Below are 22578 nucleotides of genomic sequence, written 5' to 3' on the forward strand. Positions count from 1 at the left end.
TTTGATCAGCTTCTGAAGGTTCTGAAAATTCAATGTAAGCCACATCATGCAGACAAGACGCGGAGAACTCTCACAGTACGCAGCCGGGCATGCCGGACGGAGTTCAGGTGGGAGCGTGTTGGCCAGTGGCCAAAGCCACTAAATCACCACCACTTTTTAGCTTCAGACCGCAAACACACTTCGGAATTGCTTCTTTGTGCGCAAATTTCATGTGAAACTTTCAGAGAACATATGTGGTATTACACTAAACCTTCATAACATCAACGCTGGGTATCAAACTCGATCTGCCTAAAACGCTAAAAACCTGACCACCTATGAGCCAACCCAAACAAACAACCAAACCCTGCTCAAAGATATGCCGCCGACCTAGTATAGTATTGAAAGAAATACTAAAAGCCTTCCTTGGTGAGTTTATATACGTCGATGGTCCCGGGAGAATCTCCGCCCTCGAATACGAGAAAGAAAAGAGCTTAGCAACAACAGCTGGACCGATATATATCATAAGATAGAATGTGAAAACCGCCTTGGCCGCGGGGGAGCAACCTAGGCCCCCAGGTCGTAGTAGATGCACTTCCCAGTCCTAAAGTTGTAAACAAACGCATGCCCCGGCCCCTTCTTCGTCTCCCACTCCCACCGCCACCCCTTCAGCATCTCGTGGATCTCTCGCACATACTTCTTCTCTGCCGTGCCGACATTCTGCTCCACCTTCCGCCAGCTTTCGGCGTCGGCAATGTTGGTTGATTTGATCATGTCCATGACCGTGTCTGACGTCTCAATGGCCGCTATTGGGCCCTCCAGGAAACCCTTGACTAATCTAGAGGCACTGGTCTGCGCCTGTTCAACGACGGCGTGACGGTTGAACTTTTTGCTCTTGGTCTGCGCGACTAGAATGTGAACTTCCTGTTCGCGATCACCCTCGATAGCATTAGTCGAATCTACATGCGCGGCGGTTGGCATGCTCCGGGTTTTGGCAAGGACGCGAGAATCTCTCTCGCGAATCTCTGACTTGAGCCAGTTGAGGAGATCCGTGGCTGAGATATCGGCATCTGAAGCGTCCTTTCGACCCATAGACTTGACCTTGACCATGTTATCCTGCTTGATAATAACGATCCAGCTATAAGATTCCTCTCGGTAGCTAGAAAGGAGGTCTTCTGGTGAGCGTGTGTCGCGGGCCAACTCGGCACTGATGTTGTGAGCCCAAAGCATCTGCAAAAGCTCAATCCCAGAAGATCGAAGAACAGAGGGATCGAAACTGGCAATCAAAACGTCACACTACTCAAGGTCAGCGCCAAAGTATCTGTTTGGAAGAAAATGACAACATACCCGTTTCATGCTGAAGATACCCTGTGATTCCTCTTCAGCAGCCTTCTTGAGGAAAGCCTTACCCGTAGCTTTGGGCACCTGTTTAGCCAACTGCTTCTCCCAGTTGAGGCTGAAGCCCACAGCGTGTCGCTCCTCAAACCTGCCGCCTATCTTTGGGCGATGTTCTTTGATCAGGTTGTCATAACGACCTCCTGCTGCAAAAACATCTTTGACTTTCTTATCATAGAGACATGAAAAGAGGATGCCTCCTCGAAAGAAGACTTCGTTGATGCTGCTCAGGGGCGCAATGTAGACCTTGTTGGACACACCGAACTTCTTGGTATATTCATAAACATCCTTCAAGTGAGCCAAAATTGGCGACACCTTTTGCGAAAATTCGGAACCCTCAAACAGACCTCGTATCTTGGATATGGCCTTGCTCGGTGTGTCTCGAAAATCGAATCGCTGAAGCTCGTCCACACTGGTCGCCGAGATCCCAATCTCTGGCGATCTTAGCTCACTCCTGACCTTGAGCCAGGTGAAATTCCTAATATTGAGCTTGCTAAGAACGTCAGCAGCCGCCGGTCTGGCATTGATATCCACACCGCAGAACTCAAAGATCAGGTGTAAAAGGTCCGAGTGGCCAAGCTGGAAACATATCGGCGTGGAAGAGGTTGTGGGGAAGGCCGAGACAATTTCGTCCAAGACCTTGATCGCTTCGGCCTCTTTAAGAGCGAGATCTAGTGCGTCTGTGGTGACAATGTCAAAGTCTACTTCTCCATAGACATCCGGTTGTCCACCATCGCGGCGATCTCGAAAGATATTCCCAAAGGCGTACGACCGCTGAATCACAGGACCCTGGGTCACTCGGGCAAGAGAGCGAGCATTTCCCATGACCAAATCGAATGGCATTTGTAGAACCGTACCATTTTGATCCAGAAGACGAACAATATTTTGGTCGTAGTAGTTCGACCGGGGATACAGACACGCTGTAGGAGTTTCAACAGCGCCGTGCCGCCGGAAGATCGAGACCAGTGTATCCTTCACGATATAACGGCGCATCAAGTCTGCTCCGCTCGGCGCGGTTGATCCCATATCCCAAGCATAATCCTTTGCCGGCTCAACCTGTCGACTGAACAACTCTTTGAGAACTTTCCCGTAATAAGGAGAGCTTGGATCAGCTATCCCTGCGAGAGCACGCCGTACGGCCTCGCTTTCCATCTGAACAGGCATCCTCCCACTCTTCAACAGTTCTGAGCTGGACGGACGATCTTTGGGATTGTGTGTGAGCAACGAAAGCAAGATGTCGGTATGGTTCTTATCAGCCGCCTTAAAGTCTGACGGAAGAACTGGCGGGTTATGTCGCACTTTCTCAAGCGTCATCGCACGTTGCATCCCAAGCATGGGAGGGTATGACATCTCGAAGAATATGACGCCCAGGGAGTACATCTGGGACGGTTAGCTGGTCTGTTGTGTAGTTTTGAGGAAATGAAGCTTACATCAACCTTGGCAGTGTATGAGCCACTGCCTCCTGTTCTGACCTCCGGGGCAACATAAACAGCCGTGCCGATACTTCTTGTAAGATCGCCGGCATCGATGTTGGCCATGTTCTTATCCACCGCTAACTGTCCACTTGTCGCCAACCCAAAGTCTCCAATCTTCACATTCTCAACCCCGTCTGGGCCAGCACTGATGAAGACATTCTCGGGTTTGAGGTCACGATGAACAATTGTTAGGCTGTGTATGTGAGCCAGCCCTTCCAGGATTTGGCGGAACAGACGCCAAACTTCTTGGTTTGAACTATACAAATTTCGAGTGATCAAATCACGCAAGGTCTGAGCACATTAGTTAGAAACCTAATCATGAACGAGATGAGGTAGAGGAAATTGAAGAGAAATGAGGACCTACCCGTTTTTCACAATATTCCATGGAAATATACATGACTGTACGAAAGGGGCGGCCACTTCCCCTTCTATCTCCTCGAGCCGGAACAGGGAGATGCCTCGGTGCCCGTTCGCCTATGGTGGATGTATCCTCACCTGACTCCGATTCATCATCCTCATCGCTGTCTTCTTCATCGTCTTCTTCATCATCGTCGTCGTCGGAATCCTCCTCACCAGAGTCATCCTCGAAAACCATGTCCGGGTGTCCGCTTGAAGACATGAAATCGAGACCTCTGCTCTTGCTTTCAGTGAACTCGATGTTGATGCTTCTGGAGATTGGGGTATTGTTGGAACTGTCTTCACTGGAGACATCGTCGCTTTCAGATTGTCCAGAGCCATCAGAGTAGTCTATGGTTTCCTCGAGCCAAGTGTTATAATATCGAACCACTGCAGGATGGTTCATCTGTGAGAGGAGCCTCACTTCCTTCAACATCTCAGACAAGGTCTCGTGCGACCTCTGCGTAATCTTCTTGATGGCATACAATCGCCCATCAATCATCTTGCGAGCGCGAACAACCTCGCCAAAACCGCCCTTTCCAAGGCGAGCCTCTTCGATATAGTCTTCTTGATATCGGGAGGTGACAGCAGTCCGATTCATCGAGTCATGCCGGAGTCTCCGTGGCAGCGATTTGGGTGCTGATAAGAGTGAACCGGAAACGACCGCAGAGTCGTTTTCCACCAGGATGGGGGCATTTGTGGCGAGAAACTCGCTAGAGCAAAGCTCAAAAGCACGAGGCCGCTTCTTAGGGTCTGCTTTAAAGAACCTGGATACCAGCTCTTCTAAAGGGCTCGAAAGCGACAGGGAATCCATCAGAGCCGACGGGGAGTGGTATTTTTCAGGAACGTTGAGGCCAAATACCATCTGCAAGAAGACTATTCCAAAATCCCAAATGTCTGTTTTCTGCGTGTACTGGGGTTTGGAGATTCCAGCAATCTCTGCGGGATACCAGTAGACAGACTTTGCTGCTCTGCTAGTGACTACTTTGACCATGCTCGTCGATATGCTGTGGAGTTCTTTCTGGAAGCCGCCGTCGGAGAGCTTGGGAACGATATCACCCGCCGGCGTTCTGCAAAGCAGAATATTGCCAGGGTGTATGTCCTGGTGAACAATCCCATTGCTATGGAGATATGCCAGTGCATCGAGAAGATCTGTGGTCCAAATTCTGGCTTTGCTGATCTCGATCTGCCCCGCCAAGCTGAGTAGTTCATCGAGAGGTCCCTTGTCCGAGAAGGGCGCGAGTACACTGATGGTCCAGACCGTGGGACCGGACGAGTCAATGTCACTGACTGTGCGGTCGATCTTGAAGTTGATAAGCTCCAAAAGATTCTGGTGGTTTAGCTTCTTCAGTGACTCCAGCAGAGATTCCAAGGCTTGAAGTTGCTTCTTGAACTGAGCCGAGTCTTTGCCGTGCGACTTGATATCGACTTGCTTCAATGCAAGACTTGGACGAACATGTTTCGCGGCTAGTACCGGCTTGACTTTGTGCACTGTGGTCACCGGTCCCTCGCGCCAAACTGTTTTGCCAATGACGGTCTGGAAATAGTGGGTATCGCCAGTGTGGTCCATCAAACTGCAAGCCTGATCAAACACAAGGGCGACGTTGGTCTCGGAGGGGTCCGCTTGAGCTCGATTGGGCGACATGTTGTGACTTCGGTTTTTCTTTCTCGACTCCTTCAACTTGTTGCGTTGGCGTTTGAGCTCCTCTTGGACCATGTCACCGAGGACTCGCTCTTCTTCCATGGTTTCCTCGAGTTTCTTTTGCTCCTGTTGCTCCTTCTGGTCCTGTGCCTGTTTTGCCAATTCCGCTTCATGGGCCGCCCTTTCCTCTTCCAGAGAAGGCAGCTCCAGACCTTGGGCCTTCTTCAAGGCGGCCTCGTCCAGTATATCGCGGATACCTTCCACAAGACGGTCGACCATGACCTCGTCATCCTTGGCCCATATTTTTGGCTGCGTCTCCACAAACTTTTGGATTTTGAACCTTGTTGATTCACGGAGATGACCATCATTTTTGAGGGTCAAGAGCGGTGGGGATTTAGGATATGTGGCGACAAGAACAACAGAGAGCAGTACTGAAAAGTTGTCATCCGATACTGCTTTGATTCTAATATCAAATGCAGGTTCGGTTTTCTACAAGATGTTAGTAACATGGCATCCAACCACATGCGAAGTTTTCGTACCTTCCACGCACCGTGAGGTGCCGAGTGTCGAATAAAATCCTCGCCGTAAATAGCTGCCAGGGCGATCACCTCATCGGCTTGTTTCTCTTGATACTGTGTCTTAACCGCTGGCTGAGCTGGGCCAGGGCCTTTAAGCCCAGGGAAACTCTCAGTTCCATTCTTCTTGGTTTGAGGAGGGGCCTTCTTTTGACCGCCTTTTCCCGCCATAGCGGATTGCTAAATGTGGTGGTGGCGAGTTGGTGTGAGATGAGGATGAGAGCGTGACTAATATCAACCAGTGGGGGAGGGTTGGGCGCTGGGAGATGTTGGATACGAAACTGGATTCTCGGCAAAGGTCCGAGAATATAAGACTGCACAGCCAGGTACGGCTGTGAAGACTTTAATGAGTTGCATCCATCCTTGGAGCAATTCAGACGAAGCAGTAATGTGAGATAGGTAGAGATGAGGGCTGAGATGTGACTGTGTGTAGTGCCTGGCGGGGTATTTGCACTGTCCAGATGCCACAAGGGTCACTGAAGCTGGGATGGCATTGGAGACAATTATAGTGACCCACCATTCAGCTTCACAGTGGAGCTGAAGCCTTGGCACGAAGCTTCGAGCAGCCCCGCCAACCCCACTTCCAACGCCCTGGACGCGCTGCGGGACGCGGTAGGACCCTTGCTAGTGCTACGACTGGCCGGCCGCTGGCAACCACGATTCTCTTCTGGTTCCGGCAGTCAAGTAAACACAACAGTTTGGCTGCCGACAGCACACTTTGGGTGGCAGCCCACCACGACCTCGAGAGACGACTGATCGGTTGATTGACTGACTTGGAAAAAGCCAACTGTGGAACTGACCACAGATTCAGTTAGTTGCGCGATCACAGCGCCCGAGTCACCATGATCAGCTGGGCGCTCAAGCGCAACAACAATAAGGACGCTGACACCGCGCGCGACGCGTCCGGCGGGGGTACGAGATCCCACTCCCGCAGAACCTCAAGAAAGTTTTTAGGACACCGAACTCAGACAAATGCAGATGATACAATCCAGCTGGACATGCCCGACACGCCAGCGCCGGTCTTTGCTGTGCGCGCGTTGAAGACAGCCATCTTCGGGACCCCCGCAGCCCGCGCCGACCGCCGAGCCTCGAGACTAACGGCAGCAAACAACAAGTCCGCACCCGTAAAACCCGATGTCGTTTCTGTCCCCGAAAAGTCGCCTGCGAAACCACCCGGCATTCTTCTAACCCCAGGTACTGGCGCCGCCCGTCGAAAACGAGTGTCTTTTGGCCATGACGTCAAGCAAGGCTCAGGAGGACTGGCGAGATCGAGCAACGGCGAACTTGACGATCCGAGTTCATGGGCTGGCAGGCCTGCGGATGCCCCGATTCCGAAAGCGAAGACGAAATTGCAGCAGACTTTGGAAAACGCACGGCGTAACAAGGCCGAGGAGACCACCACCGAGGTCAGGGACTTTGCCTCCCACGACAACGAACAGGAGGGGGCTTGGGAAGAGGTGGACGATGATTATGATGAGTCGGACTACGAGGCCGACATCACGACCGATCTGAACGAGCCTCACTCCAGGTCTGGTCAGTACTGGAAGTCCTACTTTGAAACCTACCACGCCGATGCAAAGGCCGAGATGGAGAAATTGGTTAAGTACAAGCAGCTCGCAAAGTCTTATGCGAAGATGAAGGACACGGAGGCCGACGAGCTGAAGCAAAACCTGAGGGAGGAACAGGAGAAGGTCCAGCAAATGGAGGAGAAGCTGGCTGAGATGAGTAGGCAGGTGGCTGCCAAGACTCAACGGAACGGAGGGCAAGTCGATATGCAGTTGGTAGATGAGCTGAACAAGCAGACGGCACTCGCACGGGAGTACAAGCTTCAGGTTGAAGAGCTGGAAGATTTGCTTCATGATGAGATGAGCGAGGACGAGCCAAAGGAAGCACGACAACGCCGCGTTGCCTCTCCACGGACCCACCGGACCCTTATGGAAGCCCAGCGGGAACTGAGAAAAGCGAGGTCACAGCTAAGGGAGATGGATAGTCTGCGGGAAGAGCGGGATAAACTGCGTTCCGACTTGAAGTTCGCCGAGCAAAGGTCCACCAAGCTTGCTGACGAGAACAAGAAGCTGTCTGGGGAGTTGTCTAAGAGCAGCACCAAGATTCAGGACCTGGAGAAGAACCTTAGCGAATCAAAGGCCTCGTTCGATAAGTTGAAGGAGGACGCCAAGAACCGGTTCAGGGAGGCCCGGGAGGTGTTGGAGACCAAGAACAAGAAGATTTCCGAACTCCAAGACCAGATCGCCTCCCTCAAGAAGGACCCCACCGAGACCAAACGAGCCACCTGCGCAACTCGAGGTCTGAGTCTAGACGAAAAGTCCAAACCCACCGCTGGCCGCCCAGCAGTATCATTACAATCCCTCGAAACAGCAGAAGAAGACCACACTCGTCTTTTGCGAGAGCTTAAAGAACTGAAAAAAGCCAGCCTCCAAACAGCCACCACCACAACTACCACGCGAGATAAGAACCGCCCCAGTGTAGACGGGTATAAATACACCTCGACAACCGACGACCTCCAAACCCTCGCCACCTCCCGCGCCCTCCGCGATAGAATCGAGAGCGAATTCGGCGTCGGGAAAAAGTCTCAACTCTCCTTCCCAACTCCCGCGGGTAACATCCTCATCGACCGCGCCAACCTCCCCGACAGCCCCTCCCCCAATCCGAGGTCTGTCCCCTCCTCAAAGGAAGATGTCATCTCCCGATCACCAAGCAGAGGCTCATCCCGCCCACGAACATCACGGATATCCATCTCGAGAGAAAACCTCAGGTCGAAAAGCAGCACCGACACCAACGAGTCCGAAAAGCGCCTCACCAACGGCAGCCACACCTCCCTCGTGCAGCCCCGGAAGAAATTCCCTCCTCCTACCCCCGCTGCTGCGGTGCGGTCGCTCCCTACGTTGGATGTCACCGAGGACTTGACGCAAGATCCAGAAGCAGCAGGGGGGATCGACCTCGTGACGGGGAAATTTACCCGGCTGGGTGGTGGTGGTGGTGGCGGTGGGGGGGTTGACAAGCGGCAGGATCCAAACAGTAGCGCTGTCTGGAGCACCATGAACGCGTCACAGCTTGCAATGCCGGCGGATCGAAAGGCGGCGGCTATTGCGCGGTTGCAGAGGAAGAAGGCGGCGAGGTTGCAGATGGAGAGGATCAATGGTGGGGATGGGAGGACAGGGACGAGGAATAAGGAGAATTTGAGGCCTTATTAAGGGTGTCGTTGAGGGTAATGGATATATGATGGATGGGGAGGGTGATAGACATTGTTTATTCTTTGTGAGCGTGGCAACAACATAAAGGGGTGGGAGCAGGCATCATGGGGACATAATTTGGGACTCTGGATGGGATTGATTGATTTGATATACCATGGCGGCGGTGTTTTGTTTGTAAAGGCTGTTGGTATATTTATTTGTATAAAGGCATGTCAGGTTTGGAGGAGAGAGCAACTGCTGGTTACGTTGTTTTACCATTCTTGATAGGGATTTCTCTGCTATACTCAATACCTGCAAACATTATCATTTACACTCGTCTCCGTGATTGCCTTATCAAAATGTACCATTGATTACAGTGATATTAATTATATGTATATCTCTTCTCAAATATGACCCCTCTTCTCCCTGTCTGCCCTTTTTGGCTGGCCATACACAAGAGCCACAAGATGCTCCAGTCCTTCTCCGCAAACCCTATGGTATACAATCCCCCTCTCTTCATCCCATCATGTTGCCAAGTTCCCCCAAATACCCTACATCTTTTGGTATCACGTTAACACAAAATGCAATGCTTTGTAACCCCCCGACCATGTAAGGACCAAGCAACCCAAAAAACGAGATCACTTGACCCTCCCTTTTCGGCTTTCCCCCAGTCCGCTCGGAGCGCACAAACAATCCCATACCAATACCCAAATCCCAGAACCGATCGTAAAATCCAGTATCAACGCCTCACATAATGCTGCACTCCCGCTCAGGTAACCCATCCTTCGAGTCTTTCCCCTTCCCCTTTTCCTTTTTCTCCTTCTTCTCCCCATCCCCATCCTTATCCTTCTTTTTTCCCTTATCCTTCTTGCTCCCTCCGTGATGCCCCAAGTGATGATGATGGTGCTCCTTCTCCTTATCCTTTCTGCTCTCCTTGGCGGTTTCAGACCCCGAGCCTTCCTCCTCTGTCACCACAGCCTGCTCATCCACCGCGGCAACCCCATCAACAGATGGGACTACCACCACAGTGGTACTCCCGTTGCTAGACGTCGACCCATCCTTGTTCGGCCGAATAAATCCAAGTCTCGAGATGGTGGAGCTAAGCCTTCCATCGCCTATCTGACTAGTAGGGCGAGATTTACTTCCCGTCTTTGTGAACTTGGCTGCCGCACGGGATAGTCTAGCAGCTGTGGATTCTTCCTTGCCTTCTTCCTGAGTGGCGGTAGGTGTCGTGACCGCAGGTGAGGTTGCCCCTGGTGTAACTGGGGCCGCGGCGGCTGCATCAGAAACAGACAAGCTACCACGTCTGGAGTGCTCAGCCTTGGAGTTGATTGAATACGGGTCGTCGTCGAAGCTGAGGCGCTGGTCCATGTTCATTTCCGAGCTCAGCCGGATCGAAGGCTTCTCGCTGTTTTGGGTGAGGGTGGTGGCAGAGTCAAAGAAGCCACTAGTCGCCCTCGAAATCGTGCCATTCACGGATTCCTTGGGTGTTTCGACAATCAGAGTAGCCGGGACCTTTCCGTTCAAGTCCTTGTAAGCCGGAGGTTCGGTAATAGAACCATCTGTGGAAGCCGTCGTGACGTCAACCATGGGGACGACCTGGTAGAAGAGAAGATATGGCATTTCTTCTCGTAGCGACTGCTTGATATCATCGACGTATGTCACTCGATTCTCCACCGCGAGGTCGTCAAACTTTGCCCACTGCTGCTCTTCGTAGTCGGGAGGCGGGTCGTCCTCGTATCTTCGGTTCTCGGTCAGCAGCTTCGGAGCCACCCGAGCAAACGAGATATAGTGACCACTATGCAGGGAATCTCCGCGGTGACAGACCACTGATTGCAGTACCAGCTTGAATTCTTCCCGAAGCCCACTGGAATCCTTGTCCTTGGTGTTGATGTCCTCCGCCATGAACTGAGGCAATCGCAAACTGTCCGGGATATCGATCAGAGTATTTTGTCGCTTAGGAACACCCTGTTCTGTCATTGTGTATCTCTTCAAGCAGATCCCTACCACCGGTCGTTGGGTAAAATGGCGAGCTACTTCAGCGTCATTACTAGGTTCGCTGTTTGTTGTGGCATGCCATGCTACAGAATGTTAGCCATGAATTTCCGTTGACAAATGTATGTAAGTGGGACACCCACGGATTAGCCGGAAAAACTGCCACGCTGGTATCGTGACAGCCTTTACAATTGTTGAAATCTTTCGCTTGTGCTTCGGGGAGGTGCTCTCTGCTTCACCGTTGGATGCCGGGTCCTCCTCGTTCTTGACCACAATTCGCTGTATGATGCTCGTAGATCTATTACGCGACACAGCCGGCGACTCAGCGGCAGCCTCCAAGGTGGGGTTCGTCATGGATACCGGGGAATGTGTGATGGTCTCTTGTAACGTCCATCTGCGCTGGAGTTTCGAGCTCTCGCCATTGTCGGTCGGCGTTGCCGTGTCCTCATCTGTGGTGCCCAATAATGTGTTTTTGGGTGTCGAGAATCCGCCCTTCTTCTCGTCGAGGCTGTCTCGAAGCACATCGACCTTGTTGTTGAAGTACTCCTCTAGGCAGTCCTCGAGTTTGATGCCCTTGCCCGACGGATCGGGAGGGACGGCAAGGTTGAGTAACCGCTCGTGTACCACTTTGTGATCATCCACATCGCCCTTTCCTTGGTGAAACAAATCGACCTGCAGCGTAAGTAGAGGTAGCTGTAGTGTCTCTGTAATAAACGCAAAAGCCTCTGAGGTGTCTTGCTGTTCCAACAACTGGGCTTCCTTCCACCCACACGCAGCAAGCGATTCCTGGATGTGTTGTGTCTGGACATCAAGTCAGTTTAACCCCGTCAATAAGACTGCTAGGCTCCTACCATATCCGTAGGAATCAACTTTCCGCTTCTCAACATGTTGACCCATAACCGTAACAAGGCAGCCAGTTTCCTTTGAGCCTCGTCCGTAGAGTCATTCTTGAGCATGCACTCGAAGGCCTGGAGCTTGGCGAACATGGCAAATAGCAGGGCGTCGAGATAACAAGTAACATTTCCCCGGTTCACGGCGCCCAGCATTTGGACATTGGCGTTGTATGGCTGTATTATCCCAGCGAACGCCTGCTGTTGTAGCTGTAACAGCTCCAGAGCCTTGTCGACGTCGCCGTCGGCGAACTTGGAGTCGAGGGCATAACGGATAATGTCGGTTGTGATCTCGTGGTAGTTGAGCTCTTCGAGTTTCTTTTTGATCTCCTCGACCTGTAATATGACTGTCAGCACCTATTCAACTTCACAAGCTTATAAAAGCTAGACGACTCCAACAAACGCACCTTTCCAGCTTCTTTTTCCTCTACCTCCTTTTCCTTTTGGGCTTGTTTTGCGGACTCTGGCCTAAAGATAGACAGCCAGGAATCAATCCCCAATGGGCGAGCCTAGACAAAATCGTCAGCAATTGAACAAGCTTTCTCGGAGCCGAGACAGCTTCTCCCACACGGACCTTTGCGCCGGGTTCAGACGACTTGTTTCGTCGATGGCTCCCACTCTTGTCTCGCACGCTCCTGAATTTTTTAGGCATGATCATCTGTGCTGCCTTCATCTTGGTGGTTTTGCGCAGCGCATCGATATATGCGGCTGTTGGGAGAGCGAGGTGACTGTGTGTTGTATCCGCCACAGAGGTTGTACCATGTACGGGGCAGGTACCGGGACGTGGGGGACCGCACAGCAAGGCAACCTATGCGAAAATGGGCATCGAAGGCGCAGTGCGACGGGGAGCAGTCAAAGAAAGGAAAAACAAGGCAAGATTAGTCAAGAATGAAGGTATCCGCCTTGAAGAAGTGTTGACCGTCGACCGGAAGATCCCAAGGTTCGTGTTTGGATATCGTTAAGGTAGTTGGGATGAGGGGTTAGGTTTCAGGCGCACTGAGCAAGTATCAAGTTGGGGCTTTGCGATGAACCCTCGAACGCTCAACAAGCGAAGGGGCGCCCGCCGGGCTGATGACGATGGGTGCCTGCCACCGGTGCTCCGAACCGAATTGCCTAAAATGACGAGGTCAATCGCTGGAGGCAACGTTGATATCAAGAGCGCTGGAGATAGAAAGGCTGAGCGCCAAAATACGGGGGACGGGAAGTTGAGAAGGCGGTAGCTTGTTCGCCAACGGACAAGGCCAACAAATTGAAGGGCCAAAGAGGGGCCCAAAGACGTGGGCAGCGCAACGCGTGGCGGATGGGGATGTGGACAAGGATGATAAGACCTGTGGACCACAGGGGAAGTGGATGCCCAAAATGTTCACTTTAGCTTTTGCTAATCATGGAGCAACAAGTTGCCAGAGCAGAGTTTCAGAGTTCAGAGTTCAGATGCTGCTCTTCTTCGGCCACTGATCATCGAGTCATTCAAGGTGTTCGTTGGATAGTAGCTCTGCTGGCTAAATGTCCACACACACGCGCGACTGATCAAAACCACGAGACAGCATCTTGAATTTCTTGCACAGATACGAATATACAAGCGCTGTGGCTACCTTACCCTACCTGCTGGCCTGTGATTGGATCGCAATGTCCCAGTGAACACCCAGATGCGCACTCCTGACCCAGAACCCCGTTTCTGTGGGGGAAAGATTAGCTGATGGCGCTCAATAGGGCTGGGCTGTCCATGATGTTGCATCGATAGCTGCGTCTGCACCTGTCAGTCAAACCGCGTTTTGGGATCTGCAGTTTGACAGAGACCCTTGCCCCGCCTTGCCCCCCGTTCGCAGGTCCGATCGGGGGCTTCGTTATGGTGCTTACCCTAAACGGGCAGATTGACGTCTCCAATGACGCTCTAGAAGATCTACAAGGGTCTAGAAGAAAGCTTTATCTCGATGCCTGCTGTTGCTGCCATAGTATCGTGAGGGTGACTGGCGGCAAATGACGAATGTGGTGTTGGCTGGATTTGCAGGTCTACGTAATTCTCAGACTGCTTCCAGAATACCAGTGGGAAAACGTGTCGTGAGGTGGTGGCAGATGGTCGTAGTTACTAGAGGGGCTTTCGCGGCGTAAGCGTCTCATGATGGCTCAGCAAATCGGCCCGGATAGCCAGAGGCCCAGACACTGGGACGGCAGCACCGAATGGGATGCCTATTGGTACTAATATACTTCTTCCCCTATAAATAAGCACACTGCGAGCGACCATATTCAATTCATCCTTCGCAGCATCCTGGGCCACAATTGTGGTCCAGAGGACATTGGTCACCTCATCAGATCCATCTCGCGACTGTGAGAACACACAAGTCTGTTTTAGGCCAAGTATAGGGGGGCTGTTTGATTGATATGCTGGCGCAGAGACATGACGTCACGATAATATGTTCGTTGTGTTATGCTAGAGAAAATAAAGTGTGATGTAGTAATAGTTGATCTGTTGGCCATCAAGGTGTTGAGGGATAACGCTGAAGCACTGTTTTCAAGGCGCAGTAATGAGTAAGGCAGCGGGGCTGGACATGTGAGACAGACGTCGACGCATGTATCGTAAGTTGAATTTTGGAGAAGATCCTGTTTTGCTAGTAATGAGCTGATCGCGCTACATGACCCGAGGTGAATGCTCCGGATATCATGGTGTTTCCCCCATGGAAATGTGCAGTGGAAATGCTTACCAACAACAAAAGCGCGGAAAACGGCATGCGCCAACTGAGGGGTTCGATTGGACGGCCCCGGACTCTTGGCAGCCAGAGACCCACATTCCCCACGAAATCAACCTCGGCAGGGAAGGGGTAGCTTGGAACTCGGCTCAACCATCAGCTGAGCCGAACCATTCATCGCCATGCATTGAACTCAAAGTGCTCCCGTATTGACCTTGATGCATACGTTTATTAGCAGTGCCGTTGCCTCTGTTCTTTTAGAGTTTGCCGACCTTTTGCCAATTCACCAAATCAATCAAGTCTTGTTGAAAGTTTAAAGCCACCAGAAACATGTCGGCCCAGATCCCCATTGCTGTATGATGAAGCCCCCATTGCATACGCTCCACCTCCGCATCCAGCAAGCATATCACTAACATCCAGGTGCAGGTCCGCGATCGCGTTAGCGACAAGGCCGCGAAGACGTTGGACATCGTTGCCAAATTCGTTGATGAAGAGTGTATTCCGTATGTTCACCTCACCGCTTTCCATATTGAAACCACAGCCGGTCTAATGATGTCATCTCAGTGCCGATACTGTGTTTGAGGCCCAGGTTGGCGTTGGTGAGGCGAGATGGCAGGCTCACCCCAAGATCCTCGAGGACCTCAAGGAGAAGGCGAGGTCCCTCGGCCTCTGGAACATGTTCCTGCCCAAGGGTCACTACAAGGAGTCTCCGGGCTTCACCAACCTCGAGTATGGCTTGATGGCCGAGTGGTTGGGCAAGTCCAGAGTTGCCTCCGAGGCGGTCAACTGTGCTGCTCCTGATACCGGCAACATGGAGGTGTTGGCCAAGTATGGCAATGATGCCCAAAAGGCTCAGTGGCTCAAGCCCTTGATGGACGGTGTCATCCGTTCGGCTTTCCTCATGACAGAGCCTCAGGTCGCCTCTTCAGATGCTCGGAATATTGAGCTGAAGATGGTCAGAGACGGTGATCACTATGTCTTGAACGGCTCCGTAAGTGCCATCGTCTTGCTCAACTACACTGCGTAACACTAACAACACAACACAGAAATGGTGGTCCAGTGGTGCCGGTGACCCGCGCTGCAAGATCTACATCGTCATGGGCAAGAGTGACCCCAACAACAAGGACCCATACAGGCAGCAATCCGTCATCCTTGTGCCATCAGACACCAAGGGCATCACTATCCACCGCATGCTTTCTGTCTACGGCTACGACGATGCGCCCCATGGCCACGGCCACATTACCTTCCACAATGTCCGCGTCCCGGCTACCAACCTTGTGCTTGGAGAGGGTCGTGGCTTCGAGATCATCCAGGGCCGTCTCGGTCCCGGCCGTATCCACCACGCCATGAGAACCATTGGTGCTGCTGAGCGTGCCTTGGAGTGGATGCTTATGCGTATCAACGACCCGACAAAGACTCCCTTCGGCAAGCAGCTTCGTGAGCATGGCGTTATTCTCGAATGGGTTGCCAAGTCCCGTCTGGAGATTGACGCTGCTCGCCTGGTTGTTCTCAACGCTGCCATCAAGATGGACGAGCAAGGTCCCAAGGCCGCGCTGAAGGAGATCGCCCAGGCCAAGGTTCTCGTTCCCCAGACTGCCCTGACTGTCATTGACAGGGCCGTCCAGTCCTTCGGTGGAGCCGGTGTCAGTCAGGACACTCCCTTGGCCAACATGTGGGCTCAGATCCGCACCCTCAGACTGGCGGATGGACCAGATGAGGTGCATCTGCAGCAGATGGGCAGGAACGAGAACCGCCGTGGCAAGGAGGTTGCTGCCAAGATTGCTGCTCAAAAAGCAAAGGCTGAGGAGTTGTTGAAGAAGTACAACATCACCAGATCGGAGATTGGCTCCAACATCAAGCGCTAATTTTTTATGCTATAAACACTTTTGGATTCTGGCGAATATTTTTGGCATCTGGGAATGACATTACATTATCAATATTTTGTATCTACTGCTCCACCGACAGAATGGGATTTTTCAGTGACTTATTGATTTCTCGCTGTAAACAATGGGTGTTTTGGGGTGATCGCAGTCGCCGAGCGCCGTGACTGTGCCTCTCGCCAGGGGCAAGGGCTTGGGGTGTTGTGGAGCCCGTGCGTCAATGCTCGGTTGCCTGGTCGTTGTTACCCAAAACGGTAGTCTGTTGTTTTTTTTTCTGCCAGAACCTGTTTCCTGCACCACACACTTGCTCAATTCACTTACGGTCCAAACAACCCACAGCCCAGCATTGACTCTCGCCCCAGTTTGGCAGCCAATTTAAACCGACCAACCCCTCCCTTCACCAATCTTGCCCCTCGTCGCCTCCAGATACCAGCATCTTTGCTACCTCGGACAACACAGATCCTGCTTTTTTGGCTCCCCCATCTCGTGTTGTTTACGCAACCTACCTTTCAGCTCGGATCGCTTGGACAGATTCGATTCGTCGATTGCACCTACCCTCCATTCCAGTAGCAGCCCGAGCCCTTCCGTTCCCGTTGCTTGCCCAACCGACCGACCGAACCAAGAACCAGTTCTTGTACGACCAAAACAAACCATTACGCCATACAACCATCAGCTGGTAAATCAGTCAAACAACATATAACGATGCCTTCCAACGTCCTCGCTGCCAAGGACGTCAACATGTCGCTTCCTACCACCAACAACAACAACACGACCCAGACCTCGACTGATACCTGCGGCAAGCCCGATACTATGAGTATGGAGTACCACCGTCAGGTCTTTCAGAACAAGATGGCGGCACAGGAGGAGTGTGTCTTCGCTCGATCATTCTACTTTCTGTTTGATCAAGTCGCTAACACGCACCCTCCCAGGAAAACTTACATTTCCCCCTCGGATAACCTCATGTCCCCTTGCACAGCCAAGCTGAGTGCCTTCCGCAGCAAGCAAGTCGGCAAGTAAGTACACACCTCGCTACCTCTGTCCTATCTTCTGACCACAAATGCTAACCGCACTCCCCCAACAGAGTCAAGCCCAAATCCCTCTTCGCCCAGGCGTCCTCTAAGAAGCTCGACGCCGCGGGCCAGAGCAGCCTGCTGTTCGGCAACAAGCCCAAGCCCGCTGCTCCTCCTGCCGGCAGCAGCTAGGCATTGGACACGGCGAAACATGAACACCCTTTTTCTTTTTCTCTTCGACATGACCGTTCTCCTCCGACCATAACGGAAACCATTATTTTCTGTTTGTTTGATTACATCGCTTCTATTTTTTCTTTTGTCAGAGTACACACACTCCCTCTACACAAGAGGGGTGAAGGGGGCAAATTGGTCTATCGGGGGTTTGGGAGGCATTGGGAAACATCAAAGGCGTTTGAGGTTTGGCTGCTAGAGAGTTCTTGCTTTGACACTTTACTTTGCCAGACTACCCAAAAGAAATCGGGGGGGAAGGAAGGGGAGTTTTTTTACTGGGGAAAGATGATTACTACATGATGGATTACACTTTTGCTTTTTTAGCCACAGACAAAACAATTGATGGGGTGGTGCATTATTGCTGCCGTATACATTATCTCCGTCTTTTTCTTTTTTGTTAGTGATTGTGTTACTGGCTGGCCTTGACCAGAATGTTTGTTATTGAGGGTGGCGGTTTGACATTTAACACATGGTACGGGCTTCTCATGGCATTTTCATCACCCCTTCCAGATACAGATAATCCACACCTACAACTCTCAATCTCGATTTATAGACACATTACATCAACAGTACCTATCTTGATACTTGTTTCAGCGCTAGAATCATTCTCATATTTTTCTCGACTAACTACCACCACCACCACCACCACCACCACCACCACGAAACGAAACTAAGCCTTCCACCCACTGACAATATATACCACATCCTCATCGCAAACCGGATGACTCAACCCCACCCTCTGCGGTATATGCCTCGCGCTGGCGCCCCAAACGAGCGCATACTTGAACGTATCCTTCAGCGTCCTATGAATCCTGTCACACACATCCTCGATGGTGCTATTACTCCTCACAATCAACGCCTCGCTAAAGTCGGGGTCGTTCCCCTTCCTCTTGGTGTAAATCCTGACCAGGTTCAGCTCCTTCCAGCACCGGTCAATCACATCCTGGATGCCGAGGTCCAGCTCGCAAGACATGACAACCGTGTGGGGCTCCCGGGCGAGCTTGTCGAGGAAGTCGAGGGAGACGGAGTCGATCTTGTTGTAGACGTAGAGGCACTTGATGTACTTGCGGTGGTTGGCCATGATGACGTCGATGAGGTCGTCGACGGTACAGTTCTCGTCTCGGATGAGGACTTCGCAGTTGAGGATCTTGTAGTCGCGGAGGATGTTCATGATCATTTTTTCGTCGATTCCTTTGGGGGGGGATTGGAAGGTGATTTTCATGCCGCCGGCTTTTTTGGGTTTGAGGTAGATGTTACTAGGGACGGGGGGTTAGTGGGGGAGGGGGAGGAAATGGGGAGGAAAGGCGTACGGAGGTTCACGGTTGAGTCTGATGCCTACGGCTTCCAGCTCTGCTTCGAGAAGGGCGCGCTGTTCGGCTCTCTTGGTGGCGTCGAGGACCATGAGGATGAGATCACTGGTTTTGGCGGCGGAGATGACTTGGCGGCCGCGGCCTTTGCCTTCGGAGGCACCTTCGATGATACCGGGTAGATCGAGGAGTTGGATCTCGGCACCGCCGTACTCGAGGACGCCGGGGATGGCGGTGAGGGTTGTGAAGGCATAGGAGGCCACTTCGGATTTGGTCTTAGTGACTTTGGAGAGGAAGGTCGATTTACCGACGGAGGGGAAGCCGACGAGGGCTATTCTGGCGTCGCCGGACTTGCTGACGTCGAAACCGGAGCCACCACCACCGCCGGCGCCCGGGCCGGGTTCGAGGAGTTGTGCGCGGAGACGGGCGAGTTTACTGGGGATGGTGTAAGTATATAGGGGATGTGTTGAGGGGGAAGGGCCACTCACTTACCCCTTCAAGAGACCCAAGTGATATTCTAGGGTGAGAGTTAGATACTGTACGAATATGAGAGTGGTAAGGTATGAATTTACCAGTTGCCTTATTTTCTAGATATACCTGTTAGTGAGGTGTTGGGTGATTAGATCAGGTGGTATGTACAAACTTTGAGTCTTCCTCATCTCATCCTCAATCCTATTTTATTTCACGATTCCGTCAGCCAGTCTGTGCTCACGAGACAACTGGATGAACATGATGATAAATGAGGGACTAACTCCTTGATCTTTTCCGTAATGTTCACCATCTTGGCGGTTACGAGACCTTTACAGTGTCTCTACTGTCCCTGTCGGAAGGGTGAGTGGTATAAACCGTAGGTTGATGGCGACAAGCACCAAGTTCATGTATCAAGCCGATATTCAGCTATAATTCAAGACAGCAGCCAGGACAGACCCCACGTTTCTCAAGTTGGCAGAATTTCTGAGGGGCAGGAGGGGCAAGAGTGGCACACTCAAATCTTCACCGCCTGCCCACTTTGACTAGCTTGCTTTTAAACTGGGGTCAGCAAGGTGCCTGGGAGCCTGTCAATTTTCCACACCTACCGAGTGACGCTCGGCGCGTTGCCAGCAGCATCACTTTCGAATCGCGCATTTCACCGCATCAAACTTTCCAGAGCTCCAGTCCAAGATTCAACCATCGCATTCATCGCCAGCGCACCAATTTTCACTGTGACTGAACATACATACAACATAGATCGTTCAACACACGCCATTCACGACACAACAGCATCATTCTCTCCAATAACACAACCGCAAACATGGCCGAAGTTGTCAACAGGCCAGACACGGCCGTCAACCTGCCCGAGATGGCCTCCGAAGACAACCTTGCCCTCACCACCACAAAAAACACCACAGAAGTCACCGCGCCCGCCGAGAAGAAGGTCAAAAAGATCATTCGCCGCAAGAAGCGACCAGCGCGCGCCCAAGTTGACCCAGCCACTGTCAAGTCGGAACCCCCAGCACAAACCGGCACAACATTCAACATCTGGTATAACAAATGGGCGGGCGGCGACAAGGAGGACTCGGCCATGAGCCAAACCCACGCCAAGGGAAGATGCAACATCGCCCTCGACTCGGGGTACACCAAAGCCGATGGCCATCCAGGCGCCTTCTTCTGCCTATACTTTGCCCGCGGTGTCTGCCACAAGGGTCAGGACTGCGACTACCTTCACCGTCTTCCCGGCCCGTACGACATCTTCCCCCAAAATGTCGACTGTTTCGGCCGCGACAAGTTCTCGGATTACCGCGATGACATGGGTGGTGTTGGGTCTTTCAGTCGGCAAAACCGCACGATTTACGTGGGGAGGATTCATGTGTCGGATGATATCGAGGAGATTGTCGCGCGCCACTTTGCTGAATGGGGACCAATTGAAAGAATAAGGGTGCTTTCCAACAGGGGCATTGCGTTTGTCACCTACCGGGACTTAGCCAATGCCGAGTTCGCAAAGGAGGCTATGGCGTGGCAGTCACTGGAGGGCAATGAGATCTTGAATTTGAGGTGGTCGCTTCCAGATCCCAATCCCATGGCCCAGAAGCGAGAGGCGAGGAGGATCGAGGAGCAGGCTGCCGAGGCGATCAGAAAAGCTCTGCCCGCTGAGTTTGTGGCTGAAATTGAAGGGAAGGACCCAGAGGCGAGGAAGAGAAGAAAGATTGAAAGCGGGTATGGGTTGGAGGGGTACGAAGCGCCGGATGAGGTTCATTTTGCCAGGGGGCCTAATGCTGTTAATCCAAGGGGAAGGGAAGGGTTCGAGTTGGAGCATGAGCAGAGGCTGATGCTGGAGGCGGCGGAACAAGAGATGATGCAGGAACAACAGTATGATCAACCACCACCACAACAGCAGCAGCAGGGCGGGATATTCTCCAGCAGCACTCTCGCCGCGCTTCAAGGCGCCCAGGTAGCAGTTGCTTCAACACCAGCACCCAAGACATCTACAGGGCCGTTGGTGGCATACGACAGCGACTCGGACTAAGCCAACTCAACCGACTTTGTAGAATATCATCATGGCGTTCCTTTCTCATGAATATAACTTGGCTACACAAAAGGCATGATGATACCACATCTGTCTCACCTAACTATTAAATATCCTTGAATAAAGCACCTCATGCCTCCCGAACCAAAGATCCATAACCGGTACATTCTGCCCTGCTCTTTCGACCTTGGTCCTCCACTCCCGCTTGATCATCTCCGTGATCAGCTCCTGCACCGTCTCCCCAGCAAGTATCTTTTGCGCTTGATACGGCCCAAACATCCCTGCCCTAACCGCTGCTGAGACGAGTGCTTTGACATGTCCAAATAAAAAGATATACGCCGTCTGCTGCAGACTCAGTCCAACAACAGAACATATCGCCCCAAACAGCGGCGCAAGATGAGCGCTCGCGTCCGGGATCTCCTTGCTCGACCCCCTTTTGACCAGCAGCCCAAAAGCCTTGAGATCACCCCTTTGCGCTGCCGTTACCACTGACGAACCTAGGGGGGGGAGGGATTGCGAAAACGACCTCTCCCATATCCCCAGCAGCGCCCTCCCTTGGGCTACACTCGCCCGACGACCAACAGTGCAGATTATGCTTGCGTCCTGGGCGTCATCTAGCTCGACCAGATTCGACAGTGACGGGTCCCGATGCGCCGAGAGGACAAACGGCAGGGTGGTGGACGCGTAGGAGCTTATCGACAGTGGGAGGAACGCTGCGAAGGAGGTGTGAGGGTGGTAAGGGTTTGACTTGTGGCCGTGGGCGAGGTACGACTCCAGCCCGGACGAAAAGGCGAAGCTCCCCAGTGGGAGGGCGGAGTCTGAGAGGAGGAGGTGGAAGTGGTTTGGAAGGTCTACCACCAGAAAATTAGTAAACCTGTAATCTTTTCCCCCAAGAATCAATCAGGGGGTAAAAAAAGGGGGGTGAAACAAACTAGGTGCCAACAGCGGTTGTTCCGGTGATGATGATGATGATGATGAGTCGCCCTCAAGCCGGGATCGGGGGTGTTTGCAACGCTTGGCTTTGGCTGCGGCCAGCTTGCGCTCCAGCTCGACGATCTCATTGTCAAGGTCATCATCGGTGTCTGACTCACGATATGAAGATATCGGGTCCTGAAATAAGTTTATCGTCATTTTGTAACACTTCTGTAATTGTTTAGAACGAGTTGTTCAAGTGGGAAACGCAAATCAATTGTGATATCAAAAGGTCGTGTAAATAGACTCTTATTGATAAGAGCCGCAATTCGTCTTATCTAATGAAATCCATTATCTCACTCTCGTGCTTTCCTGATACTTGCAGCAACAAAATGTTTTGGGCCCGGTAGAATCGGATGCAATTGAGGATGCTCAGTCGGAGTGCTTGAGATATAAGCCATTGATCCAGACAGGGTGGGTGGAGTTAGGAATTTCTGCTATTTTCCCTAGGTATCT

The 22578-nt window shown here is 52.2% G+C and overlaps 8 protein-coding genes across 8 annotated transcripts; 4 read left to right on the forward strand and 4 right to left on the reverse strand.

The window, feature by feature from the left end:
* Window positions 1-74: 74 nt before the first annotated feature.
* Window positions 75-6324, reverse strand: GCN2 (eukaryotic translation initiation factor 2-alpha kinase). Its single transcript, XM_062910094.1, has 5 exons — window positions 5424-6324; window positions 3211-5373; window positions 2802-3137; window positions 1324-2751; window positions 75-1272 (listed from the first exon to the last, which is right to left on the reverse strand). The coding sequence occupies exons 1-5, from the start codon at window positions 5628-5630 to the stop codon at window positions 544-546; spliced, it is 4863 nt and encodes a 1620-aa protein (XP_062768973.1). The 5' UTR covers window positions 5631-6324; the 3' UTR covers window positions 75-543.
* On the forward strand, window positions 6156-8671 carry QC763_210510 (uncharacterized protein; the record flags this gene model as incomplete). Its single annotated transcript, XM_062910095.1, has 2 exons — window positions 6156-6371; window positions 6414-8671. The coding sequence occupies exons 1-2, from the start codon at window positions 6302-6304 to the stop codon at window positions 8669-8671; spliced, it is 2328 nt and encodes a 775-aa protein (XP_062768974.1). The 5' UTR covers window positions 6156-6301.
* A 319-nt stretch (window positions 8672-8990) lies between these two features.
* QC763_210520 (uncharacterized protein) lies at window positions 8991-13096 on the reverse strand. Its single transcript, XM_062910096.1, has 5 exons — window positions 12110-13096; window positions 11943-12044; window positions 11497-11871; window positions 10789-11446; window positions 8991-10731 (listed from the first exon to the last, which is right to left on the reverse strand). The coding sequence occupies exons 1-5, from the start codon at window positions 12206-12208 to the stop codon at window positions 9398-9400; spliced, it is 2568 nt and encodes an 855-aa protein (XP_062768975.1). The 5' UTR covers window positions 12209-13096; the 3' UTR covers window positions 8991-9397.
* A 1180-nt stretch (window positions 13097-14276) lies between these two features.
* On the forward strand, window positions 14277-16084 carry QC763_210530 (uncharacterized protein; the record flags this gene model as incomplete). The annotated part of the gene is made up of 4 exons (XM_062910097.1): window positions 14277-14573; window positions 14646-14722; window positions 14784-15210; window positions 15266-16084. The coding sequence occupies exons 1-4, from the start codon at window positions 14550-14552 to the stop codon at window positions 16082-16084; spliced, it is 1347 nt and encodes a 448-aa protein (XP_062768976.1). The 5' UTR covers window positions 14277-14549.
* A 717-nt stretch (window positions 16085-16801) lies between these two features.
* On the forward strand, window positions 16802-17471 carry QC763_210540 (uncharacterized protein; the record flags this gene model as incomplete). The annotated part of the gene is made up of 3 exons (XM_062910098.1): window positions 16802-16965; window positions 17029-17112; window positions 17181-17471. The coding sequence occupies 3 exons, from the start codon at window positions 16802-16804 to the stop codon at window positions 17299-17301; spliced, it is 369 nt and encodes a 122-aa protein (XP_062768977.1). The 3' UTR covers window positions 17302-17471.
* Window positions 17472-18010: 539 nt separating this feature from the next.
* Window positions 18011-19545, reverse strand: RBG2 (Ribosome-interacting GTPase 2; the record flags this gene model as incomplete). Its single annotated transcript, XM_062910099.1, has 5 exons — window positions 19400-19545; window positions 19276-19319; window positions 19140-19164; window positions 18651-19082; window positions 18011-18596 (listed from the first exon to the last, which is right to left on the reverse strand). Exons 1-5 carry the CDS (start codon window positions 19426-19428, stop codon window positions 18011-18013), a joined length of 1116 nt encoding a protein of 371 aa, XP_062768978.1. The 5' UTR covers window positions 19429-19545.
* Window positions 19546-19938: 393 nt separating this feature from the next.
* Window positions 19939-21150, forward strand: CWC2 (Pre-mRNA-splicing factor; the record flags this gene model as incomplete). The annotated part of the gene is made up of 1 exon (XM_062910100.1): window positions 19939-21150. The coding sequence occupies one exon, from the start codon at window positions 19939-19941 to the stop codon at window positions 21148-21150; it is 1212 nt and encodes a 403-aa protein (XP_062768979.1).
* QC763_210570 (uncharacterized protein) lies at window positions 21151-22492 on the reverse strand. The gene is made up of 2 exons (XM_062910101.1): window positions 22083-22492; window positions 21151-22001 (listed from the first exon to the last, which is right to left on the reverse strand). The coding sequence occupies exons 1-2, from the start codon at window positions 22279-22281 to the stop codon at window positions 21250-21252; spliced, it is 951 nt and encodes a 316-aa protein (XP_062768980.1). The 5' UTR covers window positions 22282-22492; the 3' UTR covers window positions 21151-21249.
* Between the last annotated feature and the right edge of the window lie 86 nt (window positions 22493-22578).

Source organism: Podospora pseudopauciseta, assembly GCF_035222475.1.
Source record: "Podospora pseudopauciseta strain CBS 411.78 chromosome 2 map unlocalized CBS411.78m_2, whole genome shotgun sequence".
In the NCBI taxonomy this organism is placed as follows: Eukaryota; Fungi; Ascomycota; class Sordariomycetes; order Sordariales; family Podosporaceae; genus Podospora; species Podospora pseudopauciseta.